General features: G+C 38.5%; 2 protein-coding genes across 4 annotated transcripts; both read left to right on the forward strand.

The window, feature by feature from the left end:
- Window positions 1–1,090: 1,090 nt before the first annotated feature.
- On the forward strand, window positions 1,091–3,695 carry LOC112744646 (callose synthase 5). 3 transcript variants are annotated; one of them, XM_072215222.1, is made up of 8 exons: window positions 1,091–1,230; window positions 1,497–1,566; window positions 2,013–2,067; window positions 2,186–2,287; window positions 2,406–2,498; window positions 2,611–2,702; window positions 2,798–2,924; window positions 3,124–3,695. In XM_072215222.1, the coding sequence occupies exons 3-8, from the start codon at window positions 2,053–2,055 to the stop codon at window positions 3,340–3,342; spliced, it is 648 nt and encodes a 215-aa protein (XP_072071323.1). In that variant the 5' UTR covers window positions 1,091–1,230; window positions 1,497–1,566; window positions 2,013–2,052; the 3' UTR covers window positions 3,343–3,695. The 3 variants fall into 3 exon arrangements, with proteins under 3 accessions (XP_072071323.1, XP_072071322.1, XP_025650113.1); XM_072215221.1 differs by having other exon boundaries at window positions 1,224–1,566; window positions 1,814–2,067; XM_025794328.3 differs by having other exon boundaries at window positions 1,224–2,067; window positions 3,059–3,695.
- Window positions 3,696–5,578: 1,883 nt separating this feature from the next.
- Window positions 5,579–25,372, forward strand: LOC112744647 (auxin transport protein BIG). Its single transcript, XM_025794329.3, has 14 exons — window positions 5,579–6,092; window positions 6,399–6,514; window positions 7,485–7,638; window positions 7,754–13,830; window positions 14,587–15,204; window positions 15,287–15,467; window positions 15,995–16,229; window positions 16,359–20,894; window positions 21,352–21,574; window positions 21,730–22,128; window positions 22,217–22,360; window positions 22,501–23,526; window positions 23,660–24,163; window positions 24,409–25,372. Exons 1-14 carry the CDS (start codon window positions 5,819–5,821, stop codon window positions 25,234–25,236), a joined length of 15,315 nt encoding a protein of 5,104 aa, XP_025650114.1. The 5' UTR covers window positions 5,579–5,818; the 3' UTR covers window positions 25,237–25,372.
- The last annotated feature ends 266 nt before the right edge of the window (window positions 25,373–25,638 follow it).

Consider the following 25,638-nt stretch of genomic DNA (forward strand, 5'->3'; position numbering starts at 1 on the left):
GTATCTTGTTTTGAACTGATTAAAATGAATGATGGAATTTTTATTGTTGAATTTTTGTTGTTAAATCTTGTTTCCATTGAAAAAAAAAACTAAAAGGAGAAGAAAGCTTCCACAAACTATAGAATATTAAGTTAATTCCCACAAAAAAACATAAGCAAATGTCATGAGTTATGCAAAATATATAGACTGTTAATAACCAGTAGCATAAACAACTTACATGAATTCCATGTATTGAAGTTTATTAATGATCATGTTTCACAGCAATAGCATAAGCAAATGTCAATGCTTCTACAAATTATAAACTGTTAATATCTATTTTTGTATAATTGTTCTCTCTGTTTTAGATGTTGAGTATTGCTAATTTCCAAAATGTCAGTGCTCAACCCCCTGCATATTTGGTCTATGTTCACTTATCTTTTCAATCATTTGGTTGCCAAAGAATCAAGGAGTTTTAATTTTTATTTGTTTTTTTAATGAGCTTCAAGTCAATAAAATTATTGAATGTCACCTCTATGATGTATTGCACATAAGATGCTTTTCCATTAAAATTTAGCCTTATATAAAGGACATATATATTTGGTAACAATTGTAATCGAGAACTTTCAACTGGTACTTTCTCATGTTTTTAGAGTTTTGCATATTTTTAATGGAGCTTTCTTCAGTGGGGAAAGAATAATCTGGACCTTGAAGGACCAGGTTATAAATTTAAATAATAAAAAATGCATGGGTTGGTTCACAAATAAAGCAGAATAACGGTTGAGAGGAATTTGAAAAAAGTTTAGAATTTCTTATTACAAGAAAGCACCAACGGCGCGTCATGGTGGAGGAGATCTGCACGGTGTCATCGCTGCGTCGTCTTCTCCGGCAAGTTCTGCCGCTTGTTCTGCTTTTGCTCCGGCGGATGTGAAGCACTCGGAGCACAGTTTGGGCGTGGACTCAGTGCCGCTGGCTGAGGAGATCTGAGAGAAGAGCAAAACAGAGAGATTCAGAGAGGAGAGAGAGCTCGCCTCGCCGTCGTCGTTGCCGTCGCCACCGCAGTTCATCGCCTCTCCAGATCTGGTCGCAACGCCCAAGCCTCTGAGGATGTTCCATTACGACCTCCTCGACGAGACGCAGAACAAGCTCGATTACATCCTCTCTCTCTCACTGTCGAGAACTTCCTCGAGTGCCGTCTCCATATTCTCGTCTTCAAGTCCGGCATGGCCAAGTCCATCTATCAGTGCATATTAGGTCTTTTTACATCTTTTCACATTTTTCCTCAATTTAGGGTTTTTAAATTCTTAATTTTTTATCACTCATGTTTCTTTGTTTTTTTGTGCTTACTTTAAAGTTTAGAATCTAATTTCTTAAATATTCAAGTAGCTCAAAATTATAGTCTGATCTCTTTGTTGGTTTCTAGGCTTTTGATAAATTATTTAATTATGTATCTAGCTTGGTTCAAATGATTGTAGATGAAGGATGATTTCAAGAAGTGACACAAATTTTACTCTGAGCAGCATTTTCACAGGCCACAGAGGAGGTTCATTGAACTGGAGGCTCTGGAGAAAATCATACGGGAAAGAATAGGTTTGTTATTTGCTTTGGACATCTAAATTAAAGCAATATAGTTTTACTAAAGATACTGAATTAGACATGCTTTGGACATCTCACATGTTTATTCAGATTGAGAATTGCTAGTGAAAATGAAATCAGTAAACCTTGTCCCCAACCTGATTTATTCAGATTAGAGCATTCATTCAAGTCTTGTGTGTTGTGTTTTGATTCTTCCATATTCAATAACCTCTCTGATTTGAACCTGGTAATTGTGAAAAAGGGTGACAATGATTTATCAGGCCTGATAAACATTGAAAAGGGTTACGATTCTCGAGCAGTGTGTTCAGGATGGCAGAACTCTTAGCTACGAACTCTTGATCTAGCTGTAAAATGCGATTCAAATGTTATAAGATAGTAAGACACTATGTTTTTTCTGGGTTGAGTTTTGGGATCTTTGTGAAAATGAACCGTGTTTGCAGGTATCATTTTGGATGTCTGAGAAAGGATACTCTACCCATTATGCAACTTGAAGAGGTATTGCTTCTGTTGGTAGTGAAGTTTCGTTGTTGATTATCTGTGTTTTATTTGGATTACACTGAGTTCTTGGACTTTCTTTCCTTATTAGATTAAAGCTGTTGTTTCTGCGCTATAGAACACACAAGGCTTGAACTGGCCTAGTTCTTTCGAGCAACAAAGACAGAGAACAGGAGACCTAGACTTGCTTGATTGGCTTAAAGCCATGTTTGGTTTCCAGGCATGTATTTTGACCAACACGCAATGCTAGAGGAGAATGATTTATTATTCATTACATTTTTTTTTTTTTTTGTATAATCTGCTTAAATTTTTATTGCATATGGTAAATTTGTGTGCAGAGGGACAACGTCAGGAATCAGAGAGAGCATTTGATTCTGCTTCTTGCTAATTCTCATATAAGGCTACACCCTAAACCTGAGCCTCTAAACATGGCACGTACCTGTCTTGCATTTGGCTTTGGCCTATAGTTTTTATTCTGCTGTTTCTTTCTATTAATTTATTTTTATTTTTATTTGTATTTTATTTTATTTGAATGAATTGCAGCTTGATGATCGTGCTGTTGATGAAGTGATGAAAAAGCTTTTTAAGAATTATAAAAAATGGTGCAAATTCTTGGGACGAAAACATAGTTTACGGTGAGGCATAACAGTATATGCATCAGTGAACACTTGTGCTTCTTTTATTAGCTCATAAAATTTAATGGTCACTTTTATAATGTTCTCTTATATAGACTTCCTCAAGGTCAGCAAGAGGTGCAACAGAGGAAGTTGCTTTATATGGGCTTGTACCTTCTCATCTGGGGTGAGGCGTCTAATGTTTGCTTCATGCCTGAGTGCCTATGCTACATATTTCACAACGTGAGTGTACAAATTAATCTGCGCATGGTTCATTTTGTTTGTGCTTGAATCTCATGTAAATGTGCTATATTCTTGCTTGGATATATTCCACAAAAAAAAATTTTCGATGGCTGTTCGATGTATGAAAGAGGCAGTTTCTATCTGTGAAGTGGGGTGTAAGTGGAGGCTACTACTGAAATCCTTAGCTGCCATTTTTCAGTACTTGAAATTTAATGGAGATATGGAGGAGACAGAGGATTCGATAAGGTTACTCAGCAGCAAGATTATTGTCTCCCTGAATCAAATGTGCCTGCAATTGATGTGCTGGGAGGCGATTCACATAAACAAATTGGTGAAATTTCAGAGCCAGAGGAAGATGGGAACACAAACAACCCTGACTTCAAGCCCGAAGGTGTTGGGGTGTTCGAGGTCATCTTAATTGAGCTAGTCACAATACTGCAGGTCCGATGTCACGACGAAGCTTGAAGCTGATCAATCTTGCTATTTTTTTTTAATTAATCAGACTAGTATTTTGTGGATTATGTTGGTATATAAATTTTTAGGAATTCCGTTATCTGATGTACTCATTCTATTCAAACAAGACACTATGATTTTTGAAGCACTATTACTATTAAGGGTGAGTTTGGCAAACACGTTGAGATGTTTGGCAACTTTACTTTTTTTTTTTCTCTGAACTGTAGATATAATTTTGTATCCTAAAAGCGCGTTCACTTGACGCAAGAAATTGTAGCTTTTGCACACTTGACGTGTGTTTAGGTTTGTTGTTGATCATTATTGGTTTTAATAATTTTCTCCCTAATTTTTTTTTATCATTTTTAATACTTTCTTTTATATTTTGATTTTTTATTAAATTTTTTATTATAATTTTGTTATAATATGAATTATTGATTTTATTAAAAATGACAAAATAAATAAAAATTTGATCATACATAATAATAGAGTCATAAGTAATAAAATGTTATCGTCCAAAATAATACTAAATAAAAAAATACTGAAAATATTAAAACAATTATAGAATATTTTTTGTTTGATATTGTAAAATTTATCATTGTAATTTTTGTGTATTGTTTATTATTCTAATTTTTTTTTATAATATGTATTGTTGTTCCTATTAAAAATGATAAATTAAATCACTTGGGATTTATTATAAACTCTTTTTCATTTGCTTCGTCAAGTTTTTTCAGAAAAAAAAAATCATATTTCAATATGAAAGAAGAAATTGTATAGGAAAATATGTGTTTGATTAAAATATGTAGTGTTTGATCATTAAAATATGGGTAGTAATTAATATGGATTTGTATTACATTGTTTTAAGGCCATGTTAAAAGAAAAAATAGCTGATCCAAAAAAATAATCAATTTTTTCAAAAACGGTTTTTAAATAATTGGTCTAACCAAACCATATTGAACCAGGTTGCAAATTCATTAAATTTTGACCCTTAAATGGAGCTCAGTACCGCGACGGATTAGTCCTTGACCTGCCGCGGATACCGTGGGAAACCAAACATAGAATTTTTAACACTTGTTGTACGGATGCAATCCTAACCATTGAATTAGCATCTTTTTACTTGGTCTATCAAGGTCTGGAAAATACTTTTCCCACCAAAGACAAAGCCATTTTTAATAAGCTTACTTGTATAAAGTACCTTATAATTTATTTATTATTTTATTTTAAAACGATTTTTTTAATTAAACTACGATTAAACCGGTTGAACCAATAAATTAATAAATCAGTGATTAGAACGGTTTGATAACTGGTTCAGTTCTCAGAACTTTGGTTTATATTGTAAAAAAATACGAAACTCCATTAAATGATTTTCTAAGTGTTATGTTAGAAAGTTTATTTTTGTCAAACATTTATTACTTTTTGTCTCCAATAGCCTACTGTTGATATTATTAGGAATAGCAGGTGATTAACCTAAATTATTTTCAAACATCTATTTTCTTTCCAATGGCTGACTCTTGATACTATTAGGAATTTCAATGGGATGCAATAATAATGCAACTACCATGATTAAATTAAAATAAAATTAGAAAAATTACTTTAGCGCGACTATAAATTAAATTATCCGTATTTCCTTAATTTGCTCGAGAAATAGATAAATGCAATGTGAAAAAGAAAGTACTTACTCTAAATTTTGGATTTAATTAACATTTGATAGATGTTAAAGTTACTGTATAATTTTTTTTTATAGGAAAAATATAATTAAATAAAAAATATTAAGTAAACAAATTATTTTTATAATTAAGTTTAATTAGAGTATTTCTTTTTCTTTTTATGCATTTTTTCTTCAATTAATTTTTATTATTTTAATAGCTATTAGATCAATTTGGTTAAATTTGTTTACTAAAATAATTTGTCATGTAACATCATCGCAATTAAATTTTGGTGGAAACTCAGATGCAGTCGACTTCACGTGAAGTTGATACTTGAGAGTCATAGTCAAATTATTTAACGACTTTCAGTATGAACTTCACGTGAAGTCAACTTCACTTGAGTTTTTACCTTAAATTTTTAATGTATTTATTATGTATTTAGTTGTAAAAAATAGCACTATGCATAAATATTTCATATTTTTTGGGGAATAATGTAAAAGAGAGGGGAAAAAAAAAATAAGGAAGAGAATCACCCATTTCTGAGAATGTAATGCTCCCTTGGGGGCAAAGCAATCCCCAGTAAATTTTCCTGAACACACTCGACGACTCCATCACTCACTTCACTTTCTCCTTCACCGCCTACACCTCGCTATATATAAAGGCCTTAAACCCTCTCTCTCCTTCTTTCGACCCTTGAAACACTCTACACACTCTTAGTCTCTATTACAAATAATCAATCAATCATTTCACACACTACAATTCTTCATTTTCTCTCTGGATTGAAGTGCTGACGTGGCTATGGCGGAGAGCCTCAAACACCTTGCCAAGGCTCTCTTCTCCGATCAATCGCAGCAGCTGCCGTCGATTTCCGGCGAGTCGCTCCTCCAGAAGCTCCGGTCCGATGACACGATCAGGTCAGGGCTCACCGCTTTCTACTCCGTCCTCCGCCGTGGCGTCGAGCCTACAGGCGGCGCCTCCTCCTCCTTGCGCTTTCAATCGTGGAACGCCTCGCAGATTCAGGCGATTTGTTCGTTCGCATGCACGATCGCTTCCGCCTCTCGATCTTTGTCAGGTACACTCTTTAGTTACTTCGATCTCTTTATTCCTTTTCGCTGTAGTAACATCGGTAGTTGCCTCTTTCGGTTTTAGAGTTTGTTGCCAGTTTCGCTTTTATAGTAGTTAGCTGAGCTTGTAGTGGAGCTTGCGTTTGTTTTTGTGTGTGTGTGTGTGTGAGAGAGAGAGAGAGAGAGAGAGAGAGAGAGATTCTCTTTGCTGTAGCTTCAATATGCTGCTTTCGAATTCGCAAAATAGTGAAAGTTGTTCGAGATGATTCATTCTTCTATCTATTTTCTTTTTGTTGCTATCTTATGTGGTATAGTGGAGGAAGCGGAAGGGATACTGGTTGCGATTGTGCAGCAGTCAGTGGAGTTCGCCGTGTGCTATTTAGAGAAATCTGGATTGGATGACGATGATAACGAGTTAGGACTTGTTCAGGTACGTATGGCTTTACTTTGCAAATGTAGCTTTCAGCTGATGTTCCGGGGTCTGCAAGTTTTGATGAAATTAGTGTTTATTAGATTTCAAGTTAATTGCCAGCAAGAATGGCTGAACTAATTTAAGCGTTTTTACGTCAGCCTCCCCACCCCCTCCTTTTTCTCGCTGTTGTAGAATTCTGTTTCATTAATTCTCCTTTATTGGTTATTTGACGATTTATTACATAATTATCTAATGACTTAGCAAAATTGTGATTTTGGAGATGCACTCTCAATATATTATGAAAGCTTTTGCATTTTAAAAACCTAATAGATTCAACTAAGTGTTTCCAATACAAATTAGAAAATAAAATATAGACAGAAGAGATTGGATGCTGCAACACAAGGGAGAGCCTACCCCTCAAAACTGATTGCATGTGCATTTTAGAATTGGATTGCATAGATGGGGCACCCAATGCTTTACCATTTGTTTTGTTTTGTTTTTCCTTTTTTCGGGGGATACTAATGAAGGGGATTCCTCTGTTTTTGGTTAGAGTTTTGCCGCCATCTTGTCATTGGTATTCGCTTTATATTTACAATTTACTGTTCAACCCCCCCCCCCCCCCCCAAAAAAAAAAAAAAAAAAAACTTGGCAGTCAGTTTAAAAGGAAACAGGTAAGATAAGTTAACAATTATGAAATTCATAGGTAAATAATTTTAAAAATGGAAAAAATAAATTTCCACCAAAAAGCATTGATTTAATAATTTGAACTGCTTACTTACAGGCAACATGATCGATTTTGGACATATTCCATCTGTATATTTAATATTTCTGACATTTCCTATACCAATGCACAATCTCTAGTTTCCATTTAGAACAACGAACGCTATGCTGTAGCTTAAATTGATGGGACTTAGTGTCTTAACATGTGCTCTATTTTACTAGACTGATGGTTTCTTTTTGTGCTTCTCATTTTGTGTAACATTTGCAGAACATAATGCATCTTTTAGAGATAGCTTTGGTTGATGAGATGAATATCTTAGCGGACGCATCACAACCAGCAAGTGCCTTGGTAGATCTGTTGCCAATTGTTGATGATTGTAGTGGATATGTCATGGATGATCACAGAAAATACCATTTAGAAGGTATCATGTTAATGCCCAAGGATCACTCTGTTGTTTTCACATGGTATTTCTGCTCATAGTTGTTCCAATAAACTAACCACATGCTTATATTTTCACGTTTTTGAATATGCAAAAGGCTTCAGATGCTCAAAGGAAGAAAAATCGATGGAGTGGCTTCTAAAGACTTTAGCTTCTGAACCTGTGTTCCACGATAGGAATGAATCAGGATCCAGTGAACTGACTGATTATCAACATCTCAGTAGTTTTGTTTTTCTATGCCAGCACTCGGCAGTTGTCCATGGAAAATGCACTCCACGCTTGATCTTGCTGTGCAGTAAACTAGCTAAAATCAATGATGTTTCTGATGATAAGGAAGTAGGCCAGAATTTGAGGAAGAGACTGTCTCTCATTTTGAGGATATTAAAGATCCTTGGAAGTCTCATAAAGGATGTTTTGTATGTAGAATATGATGCATCATTGGTGAGGGCTATTGCCTCATTTGCTGATACTTTGTCTAATTTGTTTAGAGTTAAACATGAGTTTGTGAATACATATGCTATCATTGAGGGAAGTCTTGAGAGCATTATTTTAATGGTCGTGGAAGAGTTTCTTCACAATGTGCAGGTTATTTTTGGTAGTAGCAGTATTGTGCAGAATATTGAAGCTTGTATTATAGCATCTATGTTGGAGAGTTTGGATTCTTCTTTTTGGACATATGATAAGTCTGCAACAAATTTGAAACCCCCTTTATCATACTTCCCCCGGTTTGTTCTTTACATGTTAAAACTCATCAATGATTTGAAGAGACAAAGGCAGCAGGTTTCTTTTGATTGGAAAGACTTCAATGTAGAACTCTTTAGCAGTTCCACTGACTCACAAAATAGCTCCCCTTCATGCCTTGTTTATCAAGAGTCAGTTCCTCTGCTGAAGCAATACACATTTGAAGAGCTTTTGAAGCTTATATTTCCTGCATCAAGCCTATGGATTGGCAACTTGATGCAACTTGCTTTGTTCCTTCACTCTGAAGGGTTGAAGTTAAAGCCAAAAATTGAAAGGTCATGTTCTAGTTTTTCAAAAGTTGCTGGAGCATCTGAACAAGAAAATGCAGTATGCCATGAAGATGAGGCCCTTTTTGGAGATCTTTTCTCTGAGACTGCACGTTCTGTTGGGTCTACAGATGGATGTGAACAACCTGGTACTGCTTCAGTTTCTAGCACCAACTATCAGAATTTCCCAATTCAAGCTGCCATAGAACTTTTGAACTTTCTTAAAACGTGCATCTTTTCTCCTGAATGGAGTCCTTCTCTTTATGAGGATGCCTGCAAAAAGCTCAGTACTGCGGACATGGATATTTTGCTTTCCTTACTCAATTGTCAGGGTTGTTGTTCTGAAGAAAATGTGCCTGATACTTCTACTCCCTCTCACGAAGGCAGAAGGATCGGGCATGTCCATGAGCTTTGCTTTGATATTTTGCACAATGTTCTCACAAACCATGCTTTGAATGATTTCCTTGAAGACTATCTTTTGGAGAAGATGCTTACTGTTGAAAATGGTGCCTTCAGTTATAATGATCGGACGCTGACCTTGCTCACTCACACTTTGTTTTGTAGTGTTGGTTCTGCTGGTAGTAAGCTGAGAAACAAGATTTGTGAAGGATATGCTTCCTTTGTTTGTGAGAAAGTGAAGTCTGTTTCTAGGAAATGCCCAAGTATTGATGACCTTGTTGGAACTCTTCCCTCGTTGTTTCACATTGAGGTAGTTCTCATGGCATTTCACTTGTCTTCTGAACTAGAAAAGGCATCAATGGCGAACTTAATCTTTTCAAACCTCCAAGAAGTTGCTAAGCAGGTACTGGATTTGAACAGTTCGCTGTTAACATGTTGGGCTTTGGTGGTGTCAAGACTGATCCTAGTTCTACGTCATATGATATTTCATCAACAGAAATGTCCGTCATCATTGCTTGTTGATGTGCGGTCTAAGTTAAGGGAAGCAACGCTATCTGCATCATCTATTCCGAATAAGATGAATGATCACCTCTCATCTTGGTCATTAACTGCACTAAGAAATGTTGCTGGTGGATTTCTTGGACAGGACATGAATGTTAGTAGCTTGATTGGTCAACTAATTGATGTTTCTAGATCTTCTGGTTCACTTGGTAGAGATGACTTGGCAATCGACATCTTAAATTTTAATTGGAAGGACATACATGTTACTTTTTCACAGATTTTGGGATTTTGGGGACAGAAAATGGCTGCTACTGTCGAGGATTTAATTGTTGAACGATATATTTTCAGCCTTTGTTGGGATATTCCTTATGTAGTTTCTGAAGCAGACCATTCAGTTCCATCTTGGAGTAGCGACAACTCTGTGGATCTGTCCAATATGTTGCATTTTTTCCACTTCAGCCATTCACTTTTGGGTGATCCAGAGGCCATTGGATTCCCTCAAAATCTTATATTGACCTTGGTTCAGCAGTTAAATGTTCTTCCCCAGACAGAAGGTATCGAAGAATTAGGTTGGGATTTCCTCAGAACTGGAATGTGGTTATCTCTAGTGCTCTCCTTCACTCATATTGGCATCTTGAGATATTGCATGGACAAAGCGATTTCAGTACAGGGCCTTAGCTGGACTGAGAATGCTTTTGGGGAAGAGAAATATGTTGAACTGGCTGGGAGCATGATTTCCTCCCTGGTGGAGTCTGGTAAATTTGCATGTCTAATAAGTGCGCTCTCATCTTTGTTGGACAAGTACTTGCAAGCCCATCAGAAAGCTTTTCTTGGTAGCCTTAGTTACCAACAAAAGCCGGCTTCTGATTTTTCACCATTCTTGCTCATGAAACATACTGGAATTGACAAAAGCCTGCAGGATGAGCTGCTTGAGAGGAGTGGCTGTAATGAAGGTGAGCTTCAGTCTGTCCTTGGCCTCATATCACAGTTGGATGCTGCTGTTGATAAAAAAGCTTCAGGAGTTCTTCCTAAGGCCTACTGGGAGTGCATGTTGCATGGCTTTCCTTGTCATCTTTCTACTCCTAGTGCTACTTTGCTTTCTTGTGCTCTTAGCATAAGAGGAATTATCTGTGTCCTAGATGGGTTGTTTAGAATAACAGCAGGGAGAAAGGTTGATTTGGACATCGAAGTTCTTGGGCAAATTCTTGATGCTGTAATGATTATCAAGTATGATAGGATATTTGAAAGTGTTCATGGGAAATGTGATGCTGTTTATCAAAGCATAGGTGCAGAACTGGAATGGTCAAGTTATGCTGACTTAATTCTAATGAAGCAAATGGAAGGGTTTCTGAAAGACATTAATTCTAGGGGAGAAGGTCATGACAGTGTCCAAGAATGGATAATCTGCAGAATTATTGAGATATTGAGTGGCACGAGGAAAGACCCTTCAAAGTCTGCTGTTTTTCACTTTTATCTTGGTATTGAAAATGTGCCTGGACAGATCAGTAGGCATTTGCAATTGCATAATGGTGACTGTTTAGTGCTAATTGATTCGCTGGATACCTGTTACTCTGAATCTGTGAATGTGAAGGTTCTTGATTTCTTTGTGGATCATTTATCTGGAGAGCAATTTCCTGATCTCAGGCTGAGAATACAAAGGAAATTCCTTGGAAGAGATGTACATATGGTGTCTAAGTGGTTGGAGAAGAGGCTCTTAGGAAGCATAATAAAATTAGATACTGGCATCTGTGCAAAGGGGACCTCCATTTCTCTACGGGAATCAACAATGAATTTTATTCTGTGCCTTCTATCACCAACCTCGGAACAATCCAAAGAGTTGCAACATCATATTTTTAATTCTTTGCTGCTGTCACTTGATGCTGCTTTTTTGCAATTTGATATACTTGCAGCAAAATCATATTTTAGTTTCATTGTTCAGATTTCAAGAGGAGAGTCATTAATGAAACAGCTTTTGAAGAGGACTGTTGTGTTGATGGATAAACTGGTAGGCAATGAAAATTTGCTTCCAGGATTGAAGTTTCTATTTGGCTTTATTGAAATTGTCTTAAGTGACTGTAAATCTGGTAAAATTTCACTTCAAAGAACAACTAAAAAGTGTTCATCTAGCAGTAGTCTTGGGATAGGGCATGTGTCTGCCCGACCAGTTGGATCCAGAAAGAACTCGGACACATTTATTCTTTCTGCCAATCAAGAAGGGGGATCAACATCGCTTGAATGTGATGCAACTTCTGTTGACGAGGACGAGGATGATGCAACTTCTGATGGGGAGGTTCTGAGCATAGATAAGGAAGATGAAGAGGATGCTAGTAGTGAAAGGGCCCTTGCCTCTAAAGTTTGCACCTTCACTTCTAGTGGCAGCAATTTCATGGAGCAGCATTGGTACTTCTGCTATACATGTGACCTAACCGTATCAAAAGGCTGCTGTTCAGTCTGTGCAAAGGTGTGTCATCGGGGTCATCGTGTTGTCTATTCACGCTCAAGCCGGTTCTTTTGTGATTGCGGAGCTGGGGGTGTTAGAGGTAGCAGTTGTCAGTGCCTGAAACCTCGGAAATTCACTGGAGACAGCGGTGCACCTGTTCGTGGCTCCAACGCTTTTCAGTCATTTCTACCCTTTTCCGAGGATGGAGATCAGCTGCCAGATAGTGATTCGGAATTTGAAGACGACAACAGTTCAGATATTGATAACTCGCTTAGGTTATCTATACCAAAAGAGCTTCAAGAAGATATTCCGTCATTAATGGAGGAACTTGATGTTGAAAGTCATGTGCTCAATCTTTGCTCCTCTTTGATGCAACTTATAATTAGCAGACGAGAGTCTCACCATTCTAAGGATAAGAAAATCAGTTTGGGTGAAGACAAGGTGATTTCTCATGGTGTAGATCTCCTGCAATTGAAGAAAGCATATAAAGGTGGATCTCTTGATCTTAAGATAAAGGTTGATTATTCAAATGCCAAGGAGCTTAAATCCCATCTGGCGAGTGGTTCTCTCGTGAAGTCTTTGCTGAGTGTTAGTGTACGAGGTCGACTTGCTGTTGGCGAAGGTGATAAAGTTGCTATATATGATGTTGGACAGTTAATTGGTCAAGCCACCATTTCACCTGTGACTGCTGACAAGACTAATCTGAAACCTCTTTCCAAAAACATTATTCGCTTTGAAATCGTACAACTGGTGTTCAATCCTGTTGTTGAGAATTACCTGGTTGTAGCTGGTTATGAGGATTGCCAGGTTCTTACGTTGAATCATCGTGGAGAAGTGATTGACCGGCTGGCCATTGAACTTGCTTTACAAGGGGCATATATTAGACGGGTGGATTGGGTTCCTGGCTCACAGGTTCAATTGATGGTTGTGACCAACAGATTTGTCAAGATATATGATCTGTCCCTAGACAATATCAGTCCAATGCACTACTTTACTTTGTCAAATGACACGATTGTGGATGCCATTCTTTATCCAGCTTCTCAAGGAAGAATGTTTCTTATAGTTCTTTCAGAAAATGGATACATTTTCAGGTTAGAGTTGCCAGTCAAAGGAAATGTTGGGTCTATGCCACTGAAAGAACATGTGCAACTTCTGGGAAAGGAAATTCATTCAAAGGGATCATCATTGTATTTCTCTTCAACTTATAAGCTACTCTTCATATCTTTTCAAGATGGTACCACATTGATAGGTCGGCCCAGCTCTGATGCATCCTCCATTGTTGAGTTGTCTTCTGTGTATGAAGAGTTAGAAAGTAAGCTGCGGCCTGCTGGGGTACATCATTGGAAAGAACTTCTGGCTGGCAGTGGATTGTTTGTATGCTTGTCAACTGTGAAATCCAATACTGCACTTGCCGTGTCAATGGGGGAATGTGAAATACTTGCACAGAGTATGCGGCACTCTATGGGTTCCACCTCACCTATAGTCGGTATGACTGCATACAAGCCGCTGTCGAAAGATAAAATACACTGCTTTGTCTTACATGATGATGGTAGCCTTCAAATATATTCACATGCTCCAGCAGGTGCTGATGCTGGCGCGATTGCAGCATCTGAAAAAGTTAAGAAACTGGGTTCTGGTATCCTCAATAAAGCCTATGCGGGTACAAATCCTGAATTTCCTCTTGATTTCTTTGAGAAGACTGTGTGCATTACACCGGATGTGAAACTGGGTGGTGATGCCATTAGAAATGGAGATTTTGAAGGAGCTAAACAGAGCTTGGTGAATGAGGATGGTTTTCTTGAAAGTCCGAGCCCTGCAGGTTTTAAGGTAATAACTACTTATTTTGAATTACTGTTTTTTCAGTGAGAATCTTTTATTGGCCGGGCTTGGCTGCTACTCTAAGTAGCTTTGTTTTAGTGTTTGTTTTGTGGCATGCTTTGTTTTATATTTTTAAAATTATTTTTTATTTAGTTATTTTAGAATAGACATAACAATGCTGTGGACTAGACTATGTATACTCTTGTAAATGATCTAAGATTTTGCATGATATTTTGGTGTTATTCTTTGTAACTAAATCTTCCTGAAGTTGACGTGTTTCTCATGTCCCAAGTTTTAATGATATTCTTGAAAATGTGTGTATTCTTGTAGTGTAGAGTGTGTTGTCTCTGACATGCAATTATAGATGTGTATTTTTGTGTCTGAAATCTTAGATCTTGATGCCGTCTTTTCATTTTAAGTTGTCTTCTTTAGCTTTAAGGTATAAGATTATGAGGTGCTTTTTCTAGGTCTCAAGTTTATTCCAAGTTATGAATACTTATTGGAATTTGTTTTCCGTAATTGCATGGCTTCTCTTACTTTTGTGCATGATAAGGGAAATGGGAAAATGTATGGCATGGTAAAAAATGATTCAAGCTAGTAGGTTCTTTTATTATATTTTGTGCTTATAAATTTTTTATTTCTCTCTGTTTCAAACTATTACATGGTGGCAATCGGTTATTTGCAATCATATTAATTGCTTTTGATGTTCTGCGTCTTTCAATCGTGATTGTTCCTAAATTTTCTCTTTTATATGCATTTTCACAGATATCTGTCTTCAATTCAAACCCTGATATAGTCATGGTTGGTCTTCGAGTTCATGTTGGTAACACATCAGCAAGTCACATACCTTCTAGTATTTCTATCTTCCAGAGGGTTATTAAATTAGATGAAGGAATGAGGTCCTGGTATGATATTCCATTTACTGTTGCCGAGTCGCTGCTTGCTGATGAAGAATTTACAATCTCAGTTGGTTCAACCTTTAATGGCTCTACACTTCCCAGAATAGACTCGCTTGAAGTTTATGGCCGAGCTAAGGATGAATTTGGTTGGAAGGAGAAAATGGATGCAGTTTTGGATATGGAAGCAAGAGTACTTGGGTCACATTCAGCAGTTGCTGGATCTGGGAAGAAGCGCCGTTCAATGCAGTCTGCTCCCATTCAGGAGCAGGTACTAGGAGATGGGCTTAAGCTAATTGCCAAGTTTTATTCATCATGTAGGCAACAGAGTTGCTCAAGGCTGGAAGAAGCAAAGGCAGAGCTAGGCAAACTCAAGTGTAGGCAATTACTTGAAACAATATTTGAGAGTGATCGGGAGCCAATACTGCAGGCTTCAGCTTCTTGTGTATTACAGGCCATTTTCCCCAAGAAAGAGTTATACCACCAAGTAATATCTACTTTCTCTTGCTTCTATATAATGAATGAGTTTGTTCATTCATGTTGATGTATCTAGACTCTTCTTTGATTAGGTTAAAGATACAATGAGGCTTCTTGGAGTAGTGAAATCATCTTCATTACTATCATCAAAGCTTGGGATTGGTGGTTCTGCGGGAAGTTGGATCATTGAAGAGTTCACTACCCAGTTGCGTGCAGTTTGTAAGATTGCATTGCAACGCCGTTCTAATTTGGCAACATTTCTGGAGACAAATGGTATTGTCCTGTTCTTCTGATTTACTTCCACCTTCCCTTTTCTTGGGATCCTGCTTGAGGATCTTTCACATTGCAAGACATTAGACATTAATATCTAGCTGTTGACTTTTTACGCAATAAGTTTACTAGGACATTATATATTTTCTTTTCAAGTGGTACATTTGTATGATACTGCGGCTGCGACTGAACTGGTGGATTAACAGTAGGAGAAGAACGAGAGAATAAATTTATCCTTTGTAGTTCAGTTCTGTTGAAATTTGATGCAGTTATGTGCTCCCTCATCATTTAAGCTTATTCTTGCAATTTTTTTTACTTCGATTCTATGTGATTCACATTTTAATGTTAGAATATTCTGGATATATCTCGCTAATCTTTCCAGGATCAGAAGATATATCTAGAATCCTCCTACTGGAACGATTGAAGACACTGGTGTTGCTATAAATCAGGGAAAATAGAATGGTCTTGCCTGTTGTAAGTGTTCGTTTTCTATTTGTTATTGTTCTAATATTATGCTGCTGCTGGTGTAGGATCAGAAGTGGTGGATGCACTAATGCAAGTTCTATGGGGAATTTTGGATTTTGAGCAGCCTGACACACAAACCATGAACAACATTGTTATGTCTGCAGTTGAACTTATTTATTGCTATGCCGAATGCTTGGCTCTTCATGGAAATGATGCAGGAGTGCGCTCTGTGGCACCTGCTGTTGTATTACTCAAGAAGCTTCTCTTTTCGTCCAACGAGGCTGTCCAGACTGCTAGCAGGTATATTTGGACATTTTGGTCATTGTATTTTTGAGAAAATTGTTACAAGGGATTTCTTCTGCGGGGCCGGGGGGGAGTAAAAGAAGAAATTCACATCATTGTTAAGGATCTGATACATTTCTTTTTCAGTTTGGCCATATCTTCAAGATTGCTTCAGGTCCCTTTTCCTAAGCAGACGATGTTAGCTACAGATGATGTCAATGAGAGTGTAGCATCGGTTCCTGGCCCTGTTGATACAAGTAGTGGAAATAACCCAGTCATGATAGAAGAAGACACTATTACCTCATCTGTTCAATACTGTTGTGATGGCTGCTCTACTGTGCCTATACTCAGGCGAAGATGGCATTGTACTGTCTGTCCTGATTTTGACTTGTGTGAGGCTTGCTATGAAGTACTAGATGCAGACAGACTTCCTCCACCACATTCTAGAGATCACCCGATGACAGCAATTCCAATTGAGGTGGATTCAGTTGGGGATGGCAATGAATTTCACTTTGCATCAGATGACGTTACTGACCCAAATCTGTTAGCCGTATCTGCTGAGAGAACTATGCAGAATTCTCCATCAATTCATGTCTTGGAACCCAATGATTCTGGAGAATTTGCTGCTTCTTTGACCGATCCTGTCTCAATTTCTGCTTCAAAACGGGAGATAAATTCTTTACTTCTCTCTGAGCTTCTGGAACAACTGAAAGGGTGGATGGATACAACATCAGGAATCCAAGCAATACCTGTTATGCAGCTTTTCTACAGGTTGTCATCTGCTGTGGGTGGACCTTTTATAGGCAGCTCAAAGCCAGATAGCCTAGATTTAGAGAAACTAATCAAGTGGTTTTTGGATGAGATAAATCTTGATAGGCCATTTGCAGCGAGAACTCGATCATCATTTGGTGAAGTGGCAATATTGGTCTTCATGTTTTTCACATTGATGCTTCGTAACTGGCATCAACCTGGTAGTGATGGTTCCATGCCAAGACAGAGTGGAGCTGTGGATATGCATGATAAGAATGTAATTGATTTTCCACCAACTGCTTCAACTACAGCTAAGACTTCAGCAGATGAGCAAGAGAAGAATGATTTTGCAACACAGCTTCTTCGAGCCTGTGATTCTCTTAGGCAGCAAGCTTTTGTAAATTATCTGATGGATATATTGCAGCAGCTTGTACATGTTTTCAAATCTCCTGTTAATAATGATGTGCATAATAATCTTGGGCCTGGTTGTGGGGCTCTGCTCACAGTACGTAGAGATTTACCAGCTGGTAACTTCTCACCATTCTTTTCTGATTCATATGCCAAGGCACATCGAGCGGATATTTTTATGGATTACCATAGGCTCTTGTTAGAGAATGCTTTCCGACTGGTGTATACCCTTGTTCGGCCCGAAAAGCATGACAAAACCGGGGAAAAAGAAAAGGTACACAAGCTGTCATATGGTAAGGATTTAAAGCTAGATGGGTATCAGGATGTTCTCTGCAGTTACATTAATAATCCTCATACAAATTTTGTGAGAAGATATGCCAGGAGGCTTTTCCTGCACCTCTGTGGGAGCAAGTCTCACTATTATAGCGTGCGGGACTCGTGGCAGTTCTCCAGTGAAGTGAAGAGACTCTATAAACATGTAAACAAGTCTGGTGGCTTCCAAAATAACCCTATCCCTTATGAAAGAAGTGTCAAGATTGTGAAGTGTCTTTCCACTATGGCAGAAGTAGCAGCTGCACGTCCTCGGAACTGGCAGAAATACTGTTTAAGGCATGGAGATATTCTATCATTCCTGATGAATGGAATATTTTATTTCAGTGAAGAGTCTGTTATTCAGACTCTTAAACTTCTCAATTTTGCCTTCTACACAGGAAAGGATGTTGGTCATACTTCACAAAAGACAGAGTATGGAGACATAAGTTCAAATAAATCAGGCATCACATCTCAAGAATCAAAGAAGAAGAAGAAAGGTGAAGATGGAGCTGAATCTGGTTCAGAGAAGTCGTATTTGGATATGGAAGCTGCAGTGGAGGTCTTTACTGACAAGAGTGGCAATATCTTAAAGCAGTTCATAGATTGTTTCCTTTTGGAATGGAATTCAAGCACTGTTCGGGCAGAGGCAAAATCCGTATTATATGGTGCTTGGCATCATGCCAAATCAATGTTCAAAGAAACTTTGCTAACAGCCCTCTTGCAGAAAGTTAAGTTCCTCCCAATGTATGGCCAGAACATTGTAGAGTTCACAGAACTTGTGACTTGGTTGCTTGGAAGATCCCCTGATACTAGTTCAAAACACCAGATTTCTGAAATTGTGGACCGATCGTTGACTCCTGATGTAATTAAGTGCATCTTTGAGACACTCCATTCACAGAATGAGCTGTTAGCTAACCATCCAAATTCTCGCATTTACAATACTTTGAGTGGCTTGGTTGAGTTTGATGGATACTATCTTGAGAGTGAACCTTGTGTTGCCTGCAGCTCTCCTGAAGTTCCTTACAGCAGGATGAAGCTGGAATCTCTAAAATCTGAAACAAAGTTCACTGATAACCGTATCATAGTGAAATGCACTGGTAGCTACACAATTCAGACTGTGATAATGAATGTTCATGATGCCAGAAAGTCAAAATCGGTGAAGGTTTTGAATCTATACTATAATAACAGGCCAGTTGCTGACTTGTCAGAGTTGAAAAATAACTGGTCTTTGTGGAAGCGTGCAAAAAGCTGTCATCTTGCTTTCAATCAGACTGAACTTAAAGTGGAATTTCCCATTCCCATTACAGCTTGCAACTTTATGATTGAACTAGATTCCTTCTATGAAAATCTTCAGGCATTGTCTCTTGAGCCATTGCAGTGCCCACGTTGTAGTCGTCCTGTCACTGATAAGCATGGTATATGTGGCAATTGTCATGAAAATGCTTATCAATGCAGGCAATGTCGCAATATCAATTATGAGAATTTGGATTCCTTTTTATGCAATGAGTGTGGATACAGCAAATATGGGCGGTTTGAGTTTAATTTCATGGCAAAACCCAGTTTTACATTTGATAACATGGAGAATGATGAAGATATGAAGAAGGGGCTAGCAGCAATAGAGTCCGAGTCAGAGAATGCTCATAGGCGATACCAGCAACTTTTGGGATTCAAAAAGCCCTTGCTTAAAATTGTATCAAGCATTGGTGACAGTGAAATAGACTCGCAACAAAAGGATTCTGTGCAGCAAATGATGGTGTCTTTACCCGGACCATCTTGTAAAATCAATAGGAAAGTTGCTCTTCTTGGGGTGCTCTATGGTGAGAAGTGCAAAGCAGCTTTTGATTCTGTCAGCAAAAGTGTCCAGACACTGCAAGGGCTACGCAAGGTGCTGATGAATTATCTGCACCAAAAGCATTCTGATAATAGTGTGGCTTCAAGATTTGTGGTTTCTAGAACTCCAAATAATTGTTATGGCTGCGCAACAACATTTGTGACACAATGCCTAGAATTATTACAGGTGTTGGCAAAGCATCCAAATTCTAAGAAACAACTTGTTTCAGCCGGTATTTTGTCCGAGTTATTTGAGAATAACATTCATCAAGGTCCTAAAGCTGCTCGTGTACAAGCAAGGGCTGTACTTTGTTCTTTATCTGAAGGTGACGTGAATGCAGTAAGTGAATTGAACAATCTGATACAAAAGAAAGTATTGTACTGCCTTGAGCATCATCGCTCGATGGACATTGCTGTGACTACACGTGAGGAGTTGCTATTACTTTCTGAGGTGTGTTCTTCAGCTGATGAGTTCTGGGAATCCAGGCTACGTGTTGTTTTTCAGTTACTGTTTTCTTCCATCAAGTTAGGTGCCAAGCATCCTGCCATCTCTGAGCATGTCATTCTTCCATGTCTGAGAATCATATCTCAGGCATGTACCCCCCCAAAGCCTGAGACACTAGACAAAGAGCAAGGCCTTGCAAAGTCTACTGTAAAGGTAAAGGATGAGAGTAATCAAAATGTATCAGGATCCTTGACTGGTGCTGTCTCTGTCAGTGGGACCAAAACATTGCCAGACTCCTCTGAAAGAAATTGGGACGTGACACCTAAGGCTCAAGATATCCAGTTGTTGAGCTATTCTGAGTGGGAGAGGGGAGCTTCTTATCTTGATTTTGTTAGAAGGCAATATAAAGTATCACAGGCAGTCAAAGGTATTGGCCAGAGGTCACGACCCCAAAGGCATGACTATCTGGCACTTAAATATGCTCTACGGTGGAAGCGTCGCACTGGTAAAGTAGCTAAAAGTGACTTATCAGTGTTTGAGTTGGGATCATGGGTCAAAGAGCTTGTTCTGAGTGCCTGTTCTCAATCCATTAGATCAGAGATGTGTATGCTGATAAGCTTGCTTTGCTCTCAAAGTTCATCCAGACAATATCGGTTGCTGAACCTAGTGGTTTCTTTGTTACCTGCAACACTTTTTGCTGGAGAAAGTGCTGCAGAATATTTTGAGTTACTATTCAAGATGATAGAGTCAGAGGATGCTCGTTTGTTTTTTACTGTTCAGGGTTGTTTGCGTACAATCTGTACTCTAATTACCCAAGAAGTGAGTAATGTTGAGTCTTTGGAAAGGAGTCTACATATTGATATATCTCAGGGTTTTATCCTTCATAAACTCATCGAGCTTCTTGGAAAATTTTTTGAGGTTCCAAACGTCAGATCCAGGTATGATTGCTATTTGAATATTTTTAGTTAAAATATAACTGTCATGAATCACTTACCTCAAAAGTTAAGATATTAAGTGGAGGATATATATATATGTGTGTGTGTGTGTGTGTATATATGAAGACACCTTTCATACAAGAGCTTATTGTGAATATAAGTGCACTCTGCCTTTTTGAAATTCAGCTTCTTATAAGAATAAGGTGGCAATGATCAAACTCTCAACCATTTGGTTATGGAGGGCTTTGAACCATGTTAAACTGTCTCTCCCCTAATGCTTATGCTGTCATATAAAGGAATATGAGTATATTTTCTAATTAATAATTAATTATCCTTAGTAAAGAAAGGATTGAATTATTTTCATTGAACGCTTTCTTTCTTAAAGTGTGAAGAGGATGTGGCAATTTACCTGTAACATTTTGGTTTTGAATCTTCTCATTAATCTAGATCTTTATTACAGATTCATGCGAGACAACTTACTTTCTGAAATTCTTGAAGCCCTTATTGTTATTCGAGGTTTGATAGTTCAAAAGACAAAGTTGATTAGTGATTGCAATCGGCTCTTGAAAGATCTTTTGGATAGCCTCCTGCTAGAAAGCAGTGACAACAAGCGACAATTCATTAGGGCCTGCATCAATGGTTTGCAAATACACGGGGAAGAGAGAAAGGGGCGTACCTGTTTGGTATGGATGGATTTTATTTTTCATTTCTCTAACCATTATAGCTTGTTTCCTCTAATCACTTGGGGCAATTTTCTGTACAAGTTTACAACGAAGTTTCAATTTGGTTACAAATAAAGTTATTTCAAACTTATTCTGATCTATTCCTTCATTTGCAGTTTATATTGGAGCAGCTTTGCAACCTGATCTGCCCCTCCAAACCTGAGCCTGTATATTTGTTGGTCCTAAACAAGGCGCATACCCAAGAAGAGTTTATCAGGGGATCAATGACTAAGAATCCGTATTCCAGTTCTGAAATTGGGCCATTAATGCGTGATGTTAAGAACAAGATTTGCCATCAGTTGGATTTGTTAGGCCTTCTTGAGGATGACTATGGAATGGAGTTGCTAGTTGCTGGGAATATCATCTCTCTTGATTTGAGCATAGCCCAAGTCTATGAGCAAGTCTGGAAGAAATCAAGTCAGTCTTCTAATGTGGCCAATTCCAACTTGTTGTCCCCAAATGCTGCCACCTCATCTAGAGAATGCCCACCTATGACAGTGACTTATCGACTCCAGGTTTGTTGCATTTGTTGAATATCTGATTCCCTCATTTATCACACTTTTTGGTTGAATTTATTATAATTTTTATGATAACGATTTTCAGGGATTGGATGGTGAAGCAACTGAGCCTATGATTAAAGAGTTGGAGGAGGATAGAGAGGAGTCTCTGGATCCAGAGGTCGAATTTGCCATAGCAGGTGCTGTTCGGGAATGTGGTGGACTGGAGATATTATTGGGCATGATTCAGGTTGAGAGGATTATGTTCTTTTGTATTACTTCAAAGAAAACTGATGTGGTTTGCCTAGCTTATTCATTTGTTTTTGGTTGAACTCCTATTTGGCAGCAAGATTGATAATATAACTAACTCTCTTTTCCATTAATGTACAGCGTCTGCGAGATGATTTCAAGGCCAATCAGGAGCAATTGGTAGCAGTTCTTAATCTTCTTATGTACTGCTGCAAAATTAGAGAAAACAGACGAGCCTTGTTAAAGCTAGGTGCTTTAGGTTTACTTCTTGAGACGGCAAGGCGAGCTTTCTCAGTTGATGCCATGGAGCCAGCTGAAGGCATACTTTTAATTGTTGAAAGCCTGACATTAGAAGCAAATGAAAGTGACAATATTAGCATCACACAGGGTGGACTAACTGTCACTAATGAAGAATCTGGTACAGGTGAACAAGCCAAAAAGATAGTTCTTATGTTCTTGGAGAGATTATCGCATCCATCAGGCCTCAAGAAATCAAACAAACAACAGAGGAACACAGAGATGGTTGCTCGAATATTGCCTTACTTGACTTATGGGGAACCTGCTGCAATGGAAGCTCTTATCCAGCATTTTAGTCCTTATTTACAGGATTGGGGTGCATTTGACCATGTGCAGAAACAATATTTGAACAATCCAAAGGATGATAATGTTGCTCAGAAAGCCGCAAAGCAGAGGTTTACGCTGGAAAATTTTGTTAGGGTTTCAGAGTCACTAAAGACAAGCTCCTGTGGAGAGAGATTAAAGGGCATGATCCTAGAGAAGGGTATAACTAAAGCTGCAATGAGACATTTGAAAGACAGTTTTCCTGATGTGGGGCAAGCTGGATTTAAGAATAAGGATGAATGGGCACAGGGTTTAACACTACCATCTGTCCCCCTTATATTGTCTATGTTGAGAGGTTTGTCAATGGGGCATCTACTTACCCAAATATGTATCGATGAAGAAGGTATCCTACCCTTGTTGCATGCCTTGGAAGGGGTTTCAGGAGAAAATGAAATCGGGGCAAGGGCTGAAAATTTGTTGGACACTTTATCTAACAAGGAGGGTAAAGGAGATGGATTCTTAGAGGAGAAGGTTAGTAAGTTGCGACATGCGACTAGGGATGAAATGAGGCGCCGGGCTTTGCGCAAGAGAGAGGAGTTGCTTCAGGTATTTTACATTCTAAGAGTTCAATTTACTAAAGGTTGATTATACTACTACAGCAGTGTTAATGCTATTGATAGAGTTAAAATTTCCATATTTGTCCCGTGCTGAATCGTATTACTTTCTCATCCGATAACAGGGCCTTGGAATGCGTCAAGAGCTGTCTGCAGATGGAGGTGAGCGCATTCTTGTTTCCCGGCCTCTTCTTGAAGGTTTAGAAGATGTCCAGGAGGAGGAGGATGGATTGGCATGCATGGTATGCCGGGAAGGATATACTTTAAGACCCACTGATTTGCTGGGCGCTTACTCATATAGTAAGCGTGTGAATCTAGGCGTAGGTGCTTCTGGCAGTGCTCGTGGTGAATGTGTTTACACTACTGTAAGTTACTTCAATATTATTCATTTCCAGTGCCATCAAGAGGCCAAAAGAGCAGATGCTGGCTTGAGGAATCCTAAGAAAGAGTGGGATGGGGCAATGCTCAGAAACAACGAATCTCTCTGTAATTCTTTATTCCCTGTCCGAGGTCCATCTGTTCCACTCTCACAGTATGTGCGATATGTCGACCAGTACTGGGACAATCTTAATGCTCTTGGGCGTGCTGATGGAAGTAGACTTCGCCTGTTAACGTACGACATTGTTCTGGTATGTTATTCGGCTTCATCATTGTCTTCCTTTTTGTTATCAAACGATAAAGTCTGACGGACAAAGATTTAAAGGGAAAAACCTCTTAAAGAATGTTGTTTACGATAGATGTGAATGATTGATTCATTTAGATAACCTGTTTAACGGGGTCAAATATTTCTTACAAGGATGTAAACTTATTTTTACGCTAATTTCATTCTAATATAACTTTTACGTATGTTCATGTTATTTTCTCCTTTTTGTAGATGTTAGCTCGATTTGCAACAGGGGCATCATTCAGTGCGGATAGCCGCGGTGGCGGACAGGAAAGCAATTCTCGGTTCCTTCCGTTCATGATTCAAATGGCACGACATCTCCTTGATCAAGGAAGCTCCTCACAACGACGGACCATGGCCAGGGCTGTATCAGCATATCTAACCTCTTCCACGTCAGAGACAAGACCCTCTTCTCCACCTGGCACTCAATCTGCATTGGGGACAGAAGAAACTGTCCAATTCATGATGGTGAACTCGCTCCTCTCGGAGTCTTACGAGTCTTGGAGGCAGCACCGCCGTGCTTTCCTGCAGCGAGGAATCTACCATGCATATCTGCAGCACACACATGGTCGGTCAACAACTCGTCCAGCATCATCTGTATCAGCTTCTGCGGAGACTGGAAGCATGGACCAAAGCACCACAGCGGAATCCGAACAGAAACAGAATGATGATCTTTTGTCGATCATTCGTCCAATGCTTGTTTACACAGGCTTGATTGAGCAGCTGCAGCATTTCTTCAAGGTCAAGAAGTTGGCGAGCACGGCACCCATGAAGACTGAAGGCCCGTCATCGGCAGAAGGGGAGGATGAAAGTAACAACTTGGAAGGCTGGGAAGTGTTGATGAAAGAACGGTTATTGAATGTGAAAGAGCTTCTCGGGTTCCCCAAGGAGATGCTGTCCTGGCTTGAAGAGATGAATTCTGCCGATGATCTGCAAGAGGCTTTTGACATAGTCGGCGTTCTAGCGGACGTGTTGTCCGGCGGGTTCACTCGGTGTGAAGACTTTGTGATGGCTGCAATTAATGCAGGCAAAAGCTGAAGAAATTTTCATTTCCCTTTTGAGGTTGAAGATATAAACCCTCGTTAATGTAGAACGCTTGTGTACTATTAATATTCTTGTTACAACGCTGAAGCTGATGGAAATTGAAAGAGAGTGTTGAATGGTGTCACTTAAAGATACCCGTCTTAATTTGATGAGAGAAAAAAAAATAATTTCAAGACAAACATGGGAAGCAATTTAATAATCTGTTAGAATACATAAATGTCAAGTTTACCCGCAAAATAAAATCCCTTGCTCAAATACCAAGATTAAGTAAAAAACTAAAAGCCTTATCTTCATGTCAAGTTGATAATTAATAATTTTTAATTAGTTTGACATAAAAGATCATTGTACGGAGTTTTTACCAAAATTAAAACGCATTATTCTTGATTCTTCTGCATG

This window comes from Arachis hypogaea, chromosome 14 (genome assembly GCF_003086295.3).
Source record: "Arachis hypogaea cultivar Tifrunner chromosome 14, arahy.Tifrunner.gnm2.J5K5, whole genome shotgun sequence".
NCBI lineage: Eukaryota > Viridiplantae > Streptophyta > Magnoliopsida > Fabales > Fabaceae > Arachis > Arachis hypogaea.